The sequence below is a fragment of the Cheilinus undulatus genome, linkage group 16 (assembly GCF_018320785.1).
Source record: "Cheilinus undulatus linkage group 16, ASM1832078v1, whole genome shotgun sequence".
In the NCBI taxonomy this organism is placed as follows: domain Eukaryota; kingdom Metazoa; phylum Chordata; class Actinopteri; order Labriformes; family Labridae; genus Cheilinus; species Cheilinus undulatus.
Genome location: NC_054880.1, coordinates 10,152,494 through 10,169,087, shown reverse-complemented (window position 1 = coordinate 10,169,087; position 16,594 = coordinate 10,152,494). Strand labels below are relative to the sequence as shown.

The 16,594-nt window shown below is 37.5% G+C and overlaps 2 protein-coding genes across 2 annotated transcripts; both read right to left on the bottom strand.

Annotated features, from left to right (window-relative positions):
* Positions 1-334: 334 nt before the first annotated feature.
* On the bottom strand, positions 335-10,484 carry tapbp.1 (TAP binding protein (tapasin), tandem duplicate 1). The gene is made up of 8 exons (XM_041808323.1): positions 10,299-10,484; positions 7,614-7,802; positions 6,178-6,426; positions 5,710-6,069; positions 3,447-3,770; positions 2,811-2,912; positions 2,275-2,303; positions 335-2,125 (listed from the first exon to the last, which is right to left on the bottom strand). The coding sequence occupies exons 1-8, from the start codon at positions 10,357-10,359 to the stop codon at positions 2,114-2,116; spliced, it is 1,326 nt and encodes a 441-aa protein (XP_041664257.1). The 5' UTR covers positions 10,360-10,484; the 3' UTR covers positions 335-2,113.
* Positions 10,485-12,177: 1,693 nt separating this feature from the next.
* On the bottom strand, positions 12,178-16,290 carry psmb8a (proteasome 20S subunit beta 8A). Its single transcript, XM_041807931.1, has 6 exons — positions 16,001-16,290; positions 15,560-15,701; positions 15,067-15,178; positions 14,396-14,525; positions 12,690-12,894; positions 12,178-12,521 (listed from the first exon to the last, which is right to left on the bottom strand). Exons 1-6 carry the CDS (start codon positions 16,148-16,150, stop codon positions 12,433-12,435), a joined length of 828 nt encoding a protein of 275 aa, XP_041663865.1. The 5' UTR covers positions 16,151-16,290; the 3' UTR covers positions 12,178-12,432.
* Positions 16,291-16,594: the final 304 nt, after the last annotated feature.

Sequence of the window (16,594 nt, the reverse complement as noted above, 5' to 3'; positions counted from 1 at the left end):
GAACCCCGCCTTACGCACTAGTTCCACCTCTGAGGCAAAAACCATGGTGAATTCAAATTATTTTCATAAATCATGGCAGTTGTCTCACTTTAACTAATAGATGACAATCATCTTGAATCAAATCTAAAATGTAAAGTTCCATAGATTAATCGTGAAAATGCGTATTTTCTAGACGTTGAGAGAAAACAACACTAAGCTTTTCATTTACTTTTACTTTGAAAGCAATAACGGAATTGTACTTTCTTATTAATGCGAACTTGAAATCGGTTGCCTCTTATCTTTTTTTCCCAATTGACAAAGGAACGACAAATATACGAATATCACCACACCATCGAAATAATTCAGCTCTTTATAACCATATTCAACCGAATTTTGGAGCCAGTAATTATATCAAAGGGATCCTCAATATCTAACCATATCTAACCAAAATAAACAAACATGGAGACACAAAAAAAGTAGCAGATATAACAGATTCGAAGTTACAGAAAAAACTTCTTTCTACATTTCTAAATCTTGCCAAGCCTGGTTAACAGGAAACATTAAGTAAATGATTTAATTTATTTAATCAAATTAGCCAATTTTGAATTAACAGTGCTTATCAAGAGATGTGAGGCAGCTGTTAGTAGCATACAAGTTTATTTACAATTAAGTTGTGTTTGAACTATTTCCTTCACATTTTCAAAGCATAGTAAAGCATTTCCCCAGATTTGAAGCATTCTGTAAATGCTGTATTAAGAGTACCACATATACAAACAAGCACATATACCAAGAAATAAAGTCAACATATTCATACATATGTAGTTTTGTCTTTATTTACAGTGAGTGGATTCATTCTGTGGGGTTGAACCTTATCTTTTAAAAACTTCCAAAAAATTTCTAATTAATTTTGCACCCCCCCCCCCACACACACACACACGCTCATCTCTGACCTTTAAGGTATGACGGTTAAACACATACAGGGGAAAATATAAGCTATTTTAGCCCTACTACAGGTTTCCTCTCCTTTTCCAGTGTTTGAAATAATGTACAGTGTTATAACATAAACTGTGAGAGACCAAGTGTTACAACCAGCTCGTTGTGGGTAAAGGAAGTAACATAAAACCAGATGTAGTTGGTAAATTTAAGGTATTTATTACAAAAGTAAAATTGCGCTTAACAAAAGTGAGGCAAAATGACAGGACCTACGAGTGCTGCTCAACTAATAACCAAATAAAACAGTGTCTAGCTAGTGTTTTAAAGCTAACTAACTGGTGGTACAAACTGAACATAACTCTTAACTAACTACACTAACTAACCCAAATCTAATAACAAAAGAACAGCACCCCTAAACCTAGTGTGACTAAACAAATAACAAAACCTACATGTGAGTGTGTACCTAACTAAACTACAACCTGGCCCAGTGCATGAAACGAGTGCCTCAAACAGAATCTTAACAGAAGTTCAAAACACTAAACAAATCAAACACAAAGAGGCACAGTGGTGAGCTCAAAACTAAGGTGAAGCTGCGCGTCAACTGCTGGCAGTCCAGACTTTTATGAGGGTTGGGCTTATTGGTGTTGCTTCTCATTGGCTGATTGGTTCTGCCGCAGCTGCTCACCGATCACCTTCACCAGCAGCACAGGTGTCGGGAATCAGCCTAGAGAGCACCCAAGCCATTCACACACACACGCACAGACACTCCACAGAAGTAATTAGTTACACAAAGGGGGGGATGCGGCTACGGCCGTAACACCAAGTTATAACAACTACATATCTTGTGAAATGATGATCTAAGAATTATTTAAAAACTCTAAATTTAGTAAAGGCCCTTTACAAAAACACTCTTCTCCATCTTAGAACATCAGTATGTGTTCTTCTAAACGTTATTTATGTTTGCAAAAAACGGTTAAAAAAACAAATAAAAAAGAACCATCCATGTATGGGCATAAGCTCATGCATAGTTCCCAAAAACATACAAAAAAAAAACCCTTGAGAACATAAGCTCTAAAAATAAAACCAACTTTTTGCATGAATCATTGGACAGCTTCTTTAAAACCCCGCACCAAGATGCAAAATATAAATTAAAAAAAGTGGTATGGTTGATTCCCCGACAGTTGACTTTCCTCATTCTTCTTTACTTGTCTTTCTATAAATAGAAACAGTGGAAAGCTGTTATATTAAACAGTCATGCCAACACCCAGGAGCAGATCCAGGGTTATAAAATAGTTGAACAATTATGTAAAGACATTCAAAATCTCACATTTTATGCAATATTTAATTAAAAAGCAATGTTACCTTGTCTTGTTTATCAGCCTCATCTGTGCCTATGTACAGTGACATAAAGGACACAAAGTTACACACAGGAATTTTGTAAAATATGTCACTATATCAATGCTGCTGGTCCAAAACCTCCTAACTCCAAATTTACCACTCCTGGGAATGAAAAAACCCAACATATTCTTCAAAGAATATACCAGAGTGATCATTGTCAGCATCTTTTTTTAAATTGTTTTTGCAGATTTACAAATTGCAACAACCCAATGACAGATGTATAGCTTGAGCAATAGCACTGATTTATTGATTCATTTTTTAAAAAATGGAGATACAAGGTTTTGGCCCAACATGTTTTATAAAAGACAGGACATTAAAGGCATACCTTTAGTCCCATATCAAATCTGTTCTAAACTTTCGACAGCATTTTCCTACAGGGTAGTTTTAAGTCTCCATGCAGCATTGATGTTAAAAAAGTCAATTATGTGTCAATTATGAGTATTACCCTCAGCATTCAAAGTGGGTTGTGAGGTTACTGTGTGATCAGTATTTTTTAATACCTGAGCCGGTGAAAGTCCAGGAGACAAACTTGATAAGGCCATAGAGCACCAGTGCAACACCAACCATTGCCATTGAGTCCTCAATGGAGGGAGTACTAAACCCTACAAGGACAAAAGACAGAACTCAAATCTTAATTTATTGCTATCAATACAGCCTATGACGCATTTGTTTATCAAATTAACAGCATTCATAACATAAATACTATTGAGTATGTGTGTGCAGAATTAATATAAAGGCAAGTTGTGTTATTGTAGTGTAAGATTCTGTTGCTTTTTCCACCATCTTGAATACGTTATAAACAAACAGCATCTTCAGCATCTTTTCCACATTATATCTTATCTCTTGAGATTCTTTCTGCCTGATTCTGACAGGGAAAATATCCCTCTGTGACTCACATGTTGTGAAAGAGAAACTCTGGAAGGTTTCAGGGACAGGCTGTCCTGACATGTACTGTAAAAATTTCAGGATTGCATGTGTGAAAAGGACCATATATTGTGTGTTTCTTGGGTAGAAAGCAGTGGTAGGTGATGTCGTCTATAAAAAATATTTTGGTCAGGTAACTCCAAACTACTTCACTGAACTGTCACCATTAGAGTGCATTAAATGTATTTATCACCAACATTCATCCACTTTACCAATGACATTGAGGTTCGCACTGGCCCGTCGTGTGCCTCCAGGATGGACAGCCACACAGGTGACCTCCCCTCCTCTGCCCAGGTCCAGGTTAGCCGTGTCCAGCTCCAGCCGGGAGCTCTGACCATAAGTCCCATCCCAGGCCTGCCTGTGCCCGGTTACACTGCCTGATCCAAGAGGTTTTGACTTCCCATCTGCACCTTTAAACTCCCAGCTCAGCTCCAGGGAGAGAGGAACAAAACCAGACGCCTCGCACTGAATGCTCAAAGCCTGGCCAGGGACAGCCAGGGGCAGAGGTGAGGGGTAGATGGAGAGGGATGGAGGTTCTGTGTAGTAGGAGAAAAAAGGGAAGGAACAAAAATGAAAATAATGAACTATTAATCATAAAGATCTTAAGTAAACATAAGATACTTGTGCCTCACAGAAGGGTTTCTTGTACGCTTAGTTTTCTATCAGATTAAAAAGAAACAGAAATCTGGCTGGGAAAGGAGGTCATTATGGATGAATGAATGGCACATGAGGAACTGTAAAATTAAGCATTATAAAACACACTTATAGAATATTTTCCTTCATCAAACGTTAGCTTCATCCTATATAGTGGTATGGCCAGTGCACCAGAAAAAAATAATGGAACATGTGATGTCATGACCAAAAATACAGCCATCAATGTCAAACATAGCACAAGACTTGATGCCATTGTATAGAAGCCCCGCTTCACGGTGTATACAAGCAGCTGCTTCACAGTTCACTAGATAATAGTGACGCAGACCAGATCTGTGGGGTTGGTGTGATTTTCTTAACAGGTTTTCTCCGTAATTTGGTCTTGATCTTTTTAAAACTGTGGTATACTGTAAAGTAAATAACTCTTATAAAGTGCTAAGTGAAAAGGCCTCTCAGGAAAACACAAGTGATCTCCAAGTGGCTGGCAAGTTGTGGGTCTGTACTTCATAATGATCACCACAGGCTGGGAGCTCAACTACTGTATCATATCTAGCAGGATGGTAGAAGAGCTACTAAGATGCACTTTGCAGTAGGGCTGGGCAATCACAGCAAAGATCAAATTGACGATTAATTGCGCGTTTTACCTTGATTACAATTAATGAACAATTATTCCACCCCCAACCTCTGACTCCGTTTGTTCTGTAAATATTTGTATAATTTTAAAACAAATAACTGAAAGGAACGTGCAGAGATGAACAATTTATGGTTATTTATTTGACAAGTGAAATCAAAATACACAGCTGAAATGAAACTACCTGGCTTCCTATTGCGTGACTACACAGCTAGTAGTTTTTTTTTGTTTGTTTGTTTGTTTGTTTTTTAAAGGTTCATTTTGGGCATTTTTGTGCCCCTATTTGATAGAGGAGGACAGTGGACAGAGTCAGAAACAGGGACGAGAGCAGGGGAGAGACACGCGGCAAAGGGCCCCAGGCCCTTACTGAACCCGGGCTGTCCGCACACATGGGGCGCGCCCCAACCGCTCGGCCACCTACGCCCAGAGTAGTTTGTTTTTAAGGGGGTGGTGCATTAGTAGAGAGAGATATTACAAGGGAAAAAATTGAAATAATTGACATGGCAGGTTTTTGTCAGTTATACGCTCTAAATGTCGGTTTTGATTATTTTTGATTAATTGCCCAGCTGTACTTTGCAGAATGCAATCAAAACTGTTGCACAGGAAAACAGTTTGCCTTTATTTCCTTTGGAATAACAGACTACAATTTATGTACCAGTGCGAGTTATAATCTGGATCCGGATTCATAAATATTCTAAGAATCCTCTCTGAAAGCTCCTGACTTAGTTCTTGTCCACATGTTGGCATGTATTTTTAAAAAGAGAGGTTTTCCTCCTCTGTTTAAAAAATCTTAACCAACTACTTTAATAAGGATATCCCAGATATTTAATTGCTTGTTTTATCACCTTTCTCTCAATCTTTCTATTTCCTCCTCTAAGAAACTCCAAAGATTCTTAAAAGTCTTTAAAGTCCTCCTCATTTCAAGCATTTTTCACCTTAGGGACTTAGATAATTTGTGAATACCTTTTATCTTTACAAGAACCATGTCTTATCTTCCAGGGAGAAGAATTTCTTCCCCAGAAGAGACTCTTGGTGCTTAGGAAGCATTTGAGTACAGGCCCTGGATTTTATCATACTTTCACATTGTATAAAGTTTCATATAAGTTTCATCATATATACAATTGTTGTTCAAAGGATAGGTCCAGTAAAAATGTCTTAAAAATCATTTCTAAAAAGTCAAGCTTTTCTCTTACCAACAATCTCAAGTTCTATCGCCACCTGAGCCACAACGTACGGCAGATACACAGTACAGATGTACAGCCCAGAGTGACGCACTTTAGCCTGCTGCAGAATCAGGGATGCATTTCTCTTCTCAAGCAGACCCTCGAAGTCCAGCATGGCCCCCTCTTCCTGTGTATCAGCAAAGCGGTCTGTCTTGCCGTCATATGCCAGAACAAGTCGCCCATCCCCTCTGAACTGGTAGCGCCACTCTACTGCAAAACCAGACCCATAGAGCGGCCAGGAGGGGTCCACCCAGAAGCTGCAGTCAAGCAGCACTGGTTCCCCGAGTCTGGCCTGAACGGAGAGCGTTCTACTGGTCACACTCAGGGCGACTGGGAAGACAGACAGAAGGGAGGAGAGAGTAAAATCAGCACACATTACAGTGACAAGATAACATAACTATATCCACTTCTCTTCTATAGAACATTATAAATTATTACCACTGTGCTCTTTGGTTCCTGTAGGAGCACGCATGATACTGGAAATGCTCCACTGTCGTTTAAAGTCCTGATTGGAGACTGTGATCCAGTCTGCCTGCAGATGTGAGGGGCTAAGATTGGACTCTGTGAGTGAAGTGACCCATTTGAGGTCAGAGGGCTGTGGCAGGAAGGGGTTGATCTCACACTGCGACTTCTTTACCGGGCCTCTGGGGCGCTTGTGAGAGGGCTGGCAGAGAGTGCCAGCAGGGTCTAAGAAGGAAGAAAGAAAGGTAACAGGTTAACATTGTAATAGAAACTGGCAAAGAAAATAAATAACAAAGGGGGAGCAAATAGAAAACTGGAAGCAAAGAACTAAGTCCTTTTTCCCTTTTATTACAAAGCAATTTCTAATGAACAACCCATCAACTGTGGAATTAGAAAAAGAACCATTTCTATGTCAGAAAACAATAACTGCAAGTAAATTCTGAGCTCAAATGCAACAATAAACAACAATTTTTTAAAGAACACCAGTTTAGTAAATAATTTAGAGCAGCAGTTCTCAAATAATGTGTTTTTTACATGTGCTGTGATGATTTGTAAAACCATTTTTACTGTTATGACTATAAATCAAATAAAAATACTCTAACACGTGTTTAAGAGACCACTTTTCATGGATGGTGTACTTTGAGATTTAGATGATCTTAGCTGTTCCTTAGGCAAACAAGTTTGAAACCACTGACTTAGAGAATATGCAGCCTTGGTCTAAAAATTTACATCACTTCTTACTGCTGTGATTTTCTAAGCCATACAAATAACTAACTGAAACAAAATGGATATTCTGCCTTGTTTTCTATCTGTACAAGAGGTTCTGTTATATTTTTGATTCTCCCCTACTGGAGTAAATTTTTCTTACAAAGAAATTAACTTCATCCATAAACGTATAAATATCAAAATAGATACTTAGAGCCAATGTCAGAATAATGCAGTAGCTTAAATTTAAAATTAAAATTAAAGATACTTCAAGTCTCTTCACAGCAGAGAATGGGAGCCAGATTCAAGCATGCATGCAGAATAATTACATATATAATTATTAATACAAAGCATAATCACTCTCAGAAACAACTATATATTGGTCCAGTTACACATCCTTTTCAGTGGGGATGCACAGTATTATCTGCATAATTTTATAAAGTTGACAGAGTCCATGCATAAAGTTTGTGGATTTTTAGACAGGACCAACAGACCTGTGTCAGCTGAAGGCTTCTTCTTTGTTCACATTTAAGTGTGTTACAAGATTTTCTATCCTTAAGCTTTTGAATGTGTTTTAAGAACTTAAGTTTTAGGTCAGAAATACCTAAATATCTGAATGGATAGAGGTATAGGGTAAAATGAATCTGGTATGAGCAAAATTCCAATATTTTGTATTCCTACTTTTCATTGGATACTTTTGCACTTACCAGTAACAAAGTAGACTCTGTCAGGACTGATGTCAGATGGAACTTGGTCAGACTCTGCAGGGTGTTTGTGTTCATCTGTTTCGATGTAAATCAGGGATTTTTCTTGGTTTGCACCGGCAGTTAAACCTCCTCGACCTGTTTTCTCGTGCACATACCAGCACTCCAGGGGTGGACAGCTGCTGCTGCAGGCTTCAGAGAACAGATTTAAGAAATAACATGATTTTAAAAACCAATGCAACATGAACAGAACAAAATAATTGACACTGCACTGGTCCAATTCTCTTGTGACACTATACAAGGCTAATACGGTGAATCTAAAAGGAGATGCAGAATGTAAAGGAAATAAGACATAATAAGCCACAAGTGCCTCATAAAAAAATAAGACCTTGTAAGGATTAAATCTTAATATAAAATTACGCAATGATAAAGAATGTCTGAATTAAAGGTTATGATTGACTGCTTCCTTGTTTCATCCCTTTTCTTAAATATGTCCAGAGGTGTAGTGCATGGTATAGGCAGATGTAGGAGTCATGATAGGGTATACCCATTTCTTTTGTTTATCTGACATTATTTAACTTGGAAAAATCTCATTAAGATTAAAAATCTTGTTTTTACAAGAGTGTCCTGTCCAAGACAGGCAGCAACACATTTAACAAAGACATAGACACAAAAAAACAAAACAATTACAATCAAAGAGATACCAAATCCTGGGTCACAGATCAGAAAGTCATCAGTTAAAATTTCTACAACCTGAAGCATCTTCCTGTAATGCCTGCAATCTACCTTTTAAAAGATTAAAGGAGACCAGCTCCTCAGGACATAAAGTGTGCAGGAGCAGCGTACCTGAAACTCCTTTTACCCATTTCAAGGCGGACTTTGGGCACAGAGTGCAAAGTTAAATTTTGTGACTGAGTCACAGTGAAGACTGTAGCTTCCAGAACTTTTAACATGAATGAAGTCACACAGGTATGATGGAAGCAGATTCAGTAAAGCCTTATAAATAAGGATATGCCAATGATTTAGCCAATGTGTGGTCTAAGAAGGCTACCCAATTTGATCATACAGAATAAAATGATGAGTTAAGGACTTAAGGTAAGTTAAAAACCTAGTGGTAGAAAAGTTGTAGAAACAAGTCTTTCCTTTGCAACAAAAGAAAAACAAGACTTATTCCTGAAATTAAAACACAGTTGCAGCTTTAATTTCTTTCCAAATACTCAATATGAAGCCTGAAAAGCAAATAATCATCAGTCAAGAAACAAAGATATTAATAAGATGACACAGACACATTCACATCACCCTGTGATGTAGTGACAGAGAAAGGTTCATCTCCTTTTTCTTTGAGTGTGACAACATCATCAGTTTGGTTTTGTCAGGATTCAAAACCAGTTACCAGAGGTACTCCATTTTTAGCATCAAATCTTCAGACTGACTTTTCTGACAGATCAATAGCCTATAGTGCTGCCTGTCTTTTAAAATGACATGATCAACAGTATCAAAGGTTTTGGACAAATCAATATAAAGAGCAGCACAGTGCTCCTTACTGGCCAAGGACTCGATAAAATCATTGATTACCTTTAAAGCAGCTGTGGTGTTATGTGCTTTTTCTAAAGCCTGACTGATAATCAGACCAAACACTGTTGGTCAATAAAAAAAAGTTGGTCACACAAGTGATTTGAGCATCTTAGCTAGGATGGACAGTTTAGAAACTGACCCATAGTTGTTAAGAACTGTCGGGTCAAGTAAAATTTTGTTTGTGACCAATGACAAGTTAAAAAGACATAGAAACAATAATGGAAACAGGAAGCTAGCAATCCTTTTTATTTCCTGACAAGGCCTTAACTGTCTTCCAGAACAGCCTTAGATTTAAAGGTTATTGAATCTGAATCCCCTCTTCTCAAGTGGCATTGGCAACAAGAAGGTAATTTGAACACACAGATGGATTGCTTTAAGGCATTACCCCTAAAACTATCGATGAATATGATATAGTTGGTTTGCTCTACCTAAATCTGCTCTTCGTTGGCTGTTAATTTCATATTGTCCTTTACTCTGTGAGGCAGCTTAAGTGACTGACGATAAGAGTATCCATACTTCTGCAGATGCTATGCTAATTTTTCATTTCATGTGAGAGATAAGACTTTGAACACAATTTCTTATTTGAAAATGGATGAAAACACGGCTTTGTGAAAAAATATCATCTTGTGTTCTCTTTCTGTATACCCGTTTTTGCACATTTTGTGTCACAATATGTGTATGTGTATCAATGAATGAGTTGATGCTGTTTTGGATTCCGCCATAGGATGGCGCTTCTGCACTAAAGCCTGACACCAAACCTCTGTGACAAAAATTACTGAATTTGGAGTATCCACGGTAATATGGATCAATGCAATGTCTAGTAAATGCACATAAACATTACTCAGGGCAACTGGACCTTTCATTTAAATCGGCCCATCTTACGTGATCTCAAAAGCCTCACTTCTGAAGTTTGGAGTCCTTTTGTACACAGCTTTCCTCTCAACTCGAAATAAAGTGGCTATTTGCTTTGACATCCTGTTTGTAAAATTATGAATCCTTAGTATATCCAGCGCTTATTCCCAGTACCTTTAAAAGTTTTGTACCAAATGGCATATGTAAACACTAACTACGCAGCGTGTTTTCTGGAGTTAATGCATAACACAGGTATCTTACCTTGGATTAGGTAGAAAACAGCCACCAGAGACAACTTGTAGATTGTAGAAAAGTTAGTCATGTTTGCCTCTTCTCTTCGCCCCTAGAAACTGCTCGTAAATGTTACCTCACGAAGAAATTAGAGCTTGTATGGCTGGGTTTCCCCTTCAACTCCCACTTCATTTTAGTTTCGCTTTCACCTGGAACTCTTCCGTCAAGTTTGTCATAAAAAATAGGTATATCCGGTCACACCTTCAAAATAAACTCAGCATGATAAACGTTATGTGACCTCGAATGGGATTAGAATTAGAGTTAGAGCAAATAAAAACTGATTGGAAACGGATTTTCAAGCCATTTAATGAAACTTGAAGTCACACACTGCTTTTTCATTTTAGTGTAACTATTGAATCTGAAATTCCACTGTTCAGCCAGTAGATGGCGCCCCATGACAAGGAATATAACAGTAAACGTGCATTATAATAGTGTCCCAATACCATATGGCCTCTTGTTCTTAGTGTGCCAAACGTTGTTTTTAAAGAAAAGTCATGCTGTCAACATTTCTGATAGTTTAGTAAAGAGAGTGCGAATGTTAGTTTGTTTCCAACATTTATTCCTAAAAAGGCAGACAACTGAGTAGCCATTTGACATTAAAGGGTTCAGTGTAACTTATACTTCGCAAGGTCGTATAAGGACAAAAGTAACCTAAACAGGATTATAGTATACTGCATACAAATTGTTTTTTTTCTACTGCAGGGGTGTCAAACTCGTTTGAGTCTGGGGCCAGATTTGCTCCAATGAGACATCCTGGGGGCCAAACTATTTAGGTGAGGGGTATAAAGATCAATTACAGCAGGGGCCAGATTCTAAAACAAGGCCTAACCTGAGAGCCTGACAGGGTCAACATTAAATCATAAACTGTCAACCTCCTTTTCACCAGTAATAACATGAAAAAACAACTTAACACAAATCATTTTGAGATTTATAAAAGTCAAAATGATTAGTTAAAAGGCTCAAAATCTGAGATAAGTCAAATGCATCAGTTCAAAAGGTCAAAACACAAATATACAAGGCATATATATGAAAGGAAGTCAAAATCATGAGTTTAAAAGGTAAAAATATAAAATTAGAAATCATGAGTTTTAGAGGTAAAATATGAGATTAAAAGTCAAAGTTAGGAGTTGAAAAGGTAAAAATATTACTTTAAATTTCTTATTGTTAATCTAAAAGGTCAAAATATGATATAAATAGTAAAACTTATGAGATGAAAATGTAAAAATATTAAATAAAAAGTAAAAATCATAACTTTAAGTCAGAATTGTGAGATGCAAAATTGAAATTATGAAATTAAAACATTACCTAATATTTTTTCCCACCTTCCTGACTTTTTATCTAATTATTTTCACTCCGTACTTTTTCAGTTTTGTGATTTAACAAGGATATTTTAAATTGTCATTGTTAAGTTTACTTTCATAGTGGAGGAAATTTGCAGACCTCATACCAGTGGGCCTGTTTTAACAGAAATTCGAAGTGATCTTGCAGGCTGGATACAACTGTGGGCTGGATTTGCCCCCCAAGTCTTGAGTGTAACACCCCTGGTCTACTGCATTGCAAAATAATCATCATTCAAAAACAGCTCTTTTTAATGTAAGTCAAGAATACAGATTGTTGTCAAACAGCATATTTGAGCCTTTTATTTTAGTGAATTGTTAATTCAGCACAACATTGTCCGTGCAGTGTCAATTAAGACGGTCCTGCTTGGTTTAAAAGGACTTCTTAAACTGTCCAGAGTTATTAACCCGATCATTACCCCATCTCCAAATGAATGCTATGTATCTGACATTTTCTATCATAAAGTAACATAATACATCAGTCAATATGAATATCACTACAGAGCAGGAGGTTGAGCAATAGTTTTTATTTTAAGTTTTGTGTTATGACGATGCCTGGTTAATACAAACCATAAAGGACTACAATGAACCATGTGTAAGTTTATCAACATTCGTCTCCACTGGCTCTCACTGATACAAAATCAGACAAAGTAGGATCATTCATTTCTGAAATAAGGTATCAGCTTACAAAAACAAATTACAATAAGTAAGGCATCATTTGGGCATGTGCTGATTTCTGATGTAGGTCTTCGTTAAAGGTGTTGAGCTCAGAACATTCCCTTCCTGTAGCGATGAATCAACTCTGATACATCCTCCTTACACACCTTTATCCAGCCATCCTCACGCATGTGATACACTACACAAACACAAACACAAACACACAACTGAAATACATATCCACATTTTTCCTATCATCAGTTGTGCCATCAGTATCCATAATGAGTTCATCCCTATTTGCATCTTACAAGAGTTATAAACTTTACTCTAAAACTAAATACCAATAAAGAGCTCTAGATATACTCACTGTTGACCACCCCTCCAGAGTAAGCATCCCTGTGTGTAGCGTGAGCAATACCCCGACGGCCCAGCTCATATGCCTCCTCCACTGTCATGTCTTCTCTATAACCGCTGTCCACCACACCGTAGGCATAACTGTTGCCACAACCGGTAGAGAACATGCGACCAGGCAGACGAGTCCCATTATCGTCCACATAATACAGACCAGGACCCTGTGGAAAAAAACATCATTTCCATGTGTTTAGAAAAGTTATTATCTTACATTTAGTATAAGCATCCTTACGCAGAATACAACAGAACATTCATGCAGGGGTAAAAACATTATAATTACCTTTGAGTTAAATTTTATGTAGTCTAAAATGAAACAGTTTTTTTGGTTAGCATAACTAGCATAAAGAACTAATCAAAAAATGTTATTTTATGTATGAATCTTGACAAACAGGATAGCTGTTGCTTGCAAAGCCATATACCACCTTTTAAATTGACAACATATGAGTCATCAATAGCTGTGAATGGTAAAATAGGAAAAATAATGGGATTATTTGTTGTTAAATCCGACAGTCATCAGACTCCTAAAAGTCTATTTCAGACCAGTGATTCTCAACACAACATGACCATTTTAGAACATCACAGTTAACAGCTGGAGGAGTGTGAATTGAGCTGCTGCAGCTGGAATTGTGAACTATGATTCAATTGTCAAACTGTCAACAGTTGGTTTTAGGATGCTGCAAGCAAGCTATAAAAGCCAACAAATGTGTGTTCACAGCAGACTATTTCATTGGATAAAAAGTAGTGGTTTTTGGAAATGATTTCATTTTTTTTAAAGATTTATTTTTGGGTCTTATATTGATAGAGGAGGATGGTGGATAGACTCAGAAACAGGGACAAGAGAGGCATGCGGCAAAGGGCCACAGGCCGGATTCGAACCTGGGCTGCCGGTGTACATGGGGATTTTTTAAAATACAGTTTTACATGGAAACTTCAGCCCAAAAGCACACCCGCCCCTTCCATCAGCTAAGCAGGAGGCCTGCTGCAAAAAATGAACTGTCAAACTGTGAGAAAATACACAAAGAGAGAGCAACAGAAAGTCTGACAGTGTTTTATCAACATAAATCAATGTCAATTTCTGTTTTTAGCATTTTTTATTATATTACTCAAATTAATTTGATTATAAGCATTGCTTTTACATTGGAATCATCCTTACTTTATTTTTGATTATATGATGCTTTTGACGACCATGCTTTAGCAATATTGCTTATTTATGTTCATGCCATGAAATTTACTGAACTAAAACAGCTTGAATTGAATTAAACTAAAGGAGAGATGGAGAGAGAGAAGTGCTGCAGTGTCTGTGACTGCTCTGTGAGCACCACTGGTGTGTGAACATCAGTGAGACTGCTGTACTGTCCTTCATGTAGAGACACAGTAACTAAAACTATATTACTTTAAATTCAGCGACTATGAGAGTCATGGTTTTGTAAATGATACATCATCTCTCCTAAATACAGAGGTGTGAACTGGTAAGCTTTCAGAGTGTTGTGGCGCAGCCTGTCACAAGCTACTGTGAGTTTCAAACTCATCAAACCTTTGGTCTAAAGTGGACTTATGTTTTATGCTACTTCACTGAAATTGACAAGAAAAAATATGATCTTGTAGGTTCCAAACAGAGCAGATTCTAGGTCTATTGTGCATCAACACATGTCAGCAGCTCACCTCTTTGTCCCATCCACAGATCATACTTCCCATAGAGAGACCCATGCCTCTGTAACCCAGCATCATGTTAGACAGCAGCTTGGAGGCAGCAGCCACGGAAATCCTGTGGTTGTTTCTCAGTCTGTACAGCCTGGATAAAACAAGAAAATACAGGATGAGAACAACAATTTATAACAAATATTCATAACAAATATTTCTACGTACACATTGTCCAGGGTTTGCCTTAACTTGCTGCTTGCCAATTCAGTAAAAAATTCCTTTATACTAGAATAGTGTTTCTTATTTATAAAGAACACCTAAGTACAGAAAAACTGTGTTTAACTCTCAGAGTAAAACATAAAAACCCATGAATTTACAATTATTTCAGCTTTCATAAGGTGAATTTTAAAACTCACATATTGAAGTGTTACGTGTACATCAGATATGACATTATCCAAAAAACCCCAATAAAACATAAAAAGAAATAGTGTTTAAAAAGTAAAAAGCAACAGCTAAATAATAACCAAACACAGAGGGAATCACAGAAACACACATTAATTACTTAAATCCATCACAAAAATATCTGTGATGTTATATGTGCAAGTTTATTCTAAATGCCTTAGAGTGTGTGCCCATTTCCAATCGCAGCATCACGCTCTGTGTCTGAGGATGCACCTACTGATTGCACCCACCTGCACTCTTTGGCCAGGAGTCTCTCCCAGTACTGGCAGTCTGCAGCACTGCCCGACATGGTGCCCAGGAGGTAGGGGTTGATCTCTATGACCTTGTTGACATCATTAGATGCTGCAGAGATGCAACACATTTAGGAAAAAGAGACAATTAGAGGCCAATATTATGTAAACACTAGGATGTAGCCCAGGGGGAAGTCACCATTGTCACTTGTCTCTTCATTTCACATTTTCTGACCACTTTTTTTCTAGTCTTAAATGCATCAGTCCTTAGCTTCCCTCCATTTTGAGACACTTATAATCATTTTATGTAATAGTGATGAGGCACTATGATTAACAGGGCCATTCTATAACTCTTTACTTTATTTCATAAATACATGACAATGACATAATATGTAGAGATTTCTTGTATACCAACTTCTTAAATAGTTTTGCCTTTTTTCCTGAGCTACTAATGGTCAGGATGACAGCATTCTTACCAAACATGAATATTTACCTAAATAACGACCAGCTGACGCTCTGGAGTCCACAGCCACGATGACTCCATGTTTGAACTTGAAGGCCAAGGTAGTGGTACCGTGGTTCATTTCAATACACACCCCTCCATCACGATTGCAGGACTTGATAAACCCTGAAGGCTAGAATGACACAAGAGACTCAGCAGGACGCATTCCTCTTGATGGCACTTAATGTTTGTGAAAGAGAAACCAAGAGTCAAATAGCTACCCTAACATCATAATACTTGACTATAACACGTTAAAGTTATTATAAATGTTCATGAGATGTAATAAGAGGCAAAGTGCACCAAGCACTCAAATCCAAAGACGCGTAAAAGCGTGTCACTCACCGCGGTACACTTCCTGCTTGTAGCAAGTTAATCGGATAGGATTCACTGTATTCATTCACCAAACACCAAAACCAAGTGAATGATACTCACGTCTACACCCAAAGGTACAGCAAACTCTTGAGTTTTGGTCCCAAAATTGTAGTGGTTGGTTCTGTCGACAAGGTGCGTCTGTCCTGTTGGAAGAATCTGCCGCCTAATTTCAGAATAAGGCTTAAAACCACTAATATCGAAAAGAGCCATCGTCTATTATAGTAATTAAATTATATATATGAAGTGTATTCTATATTTTAGTTCTCTAGTTTTCAAAAATGTCGACGGTGTGTGACAAACCGTCAAGGATATTTCCTTGTACGTAACAAAGAAGTCGAAAGTGAAAGGGTTTATAACCAGTTTGTAGTCCAGTCATCTCATTATTAAAATTCAACATTTATCGGTGTTAACTACGCAAATTCTCCGTTTCAGTGGGGCGAACCTTGCAGTGTTATGACAATACTGTTTAAATATATTTTACAAAAAAGAACACACCAAAACTTTAAAATGATAATTTTCAATAAAAAAAAAAAACTTGTTCGAACGGACAAAACCCAATAGGATGGCTTTATTTAAATGACGTCATCAGTCTCTACGCTGAGATGCCATAGACAGGTTATGGGGCACTCTTCAGTGTATTTGCATTCAATTTCA

What these genes read in the sequence shown, in the direction of transcription:
- tapbp.1 (XM_041808323.1), bottom strand. Translation starts at nt 10,359, where the DNA reads ATGACTAACTTTTCTACAATCTACAAGTTGTCTCTGGTGGCTGTTTTC. An exon ending in TGTTTTCTACCTAATCCAAG is followed by an intron (nt 7,803 to 10,298) that starts GTAAGATACCTG and finishes TGTTCTCTGAAG; the next exon opens with CCTGCAGCAGCAGCTGTCCA. An exon ending in AGGAACCAAAGAGCACAGTG is followed by an intron (nt 6,070 to 6,177) that starts GTAATAATTTAT and finishes CTGTCTTCCCAG; the next exon opens with TCGCCCTGAGTGTGACCAGT.
- psmb8a (XM_041807931.1), bottom strand. Translation starts at nt 16,150, where the DNA reads ATGGCTCTTTTCGATATTAGTGGTTTTAAGCCTTATTCTGAAATTAGG. An exon ending in GTCAGCTGGTCGTTATTTAG is followed by an intron (nt 15,179 to 15,559) that starts GTAAATATTCAT and finishes GCATCTCTGCAG; the next exon opens with CATCTAATGATGTCAACAAG. An exon ending in CTCTGGAGGGGTGGTCAACA is followed by an intron (nt 12,522 to 12,689) that starts GTGAGTATATCT and finishes GTGTTTGTGTAG; the next exon opens with TGTATCACATGCGTGAGGAT.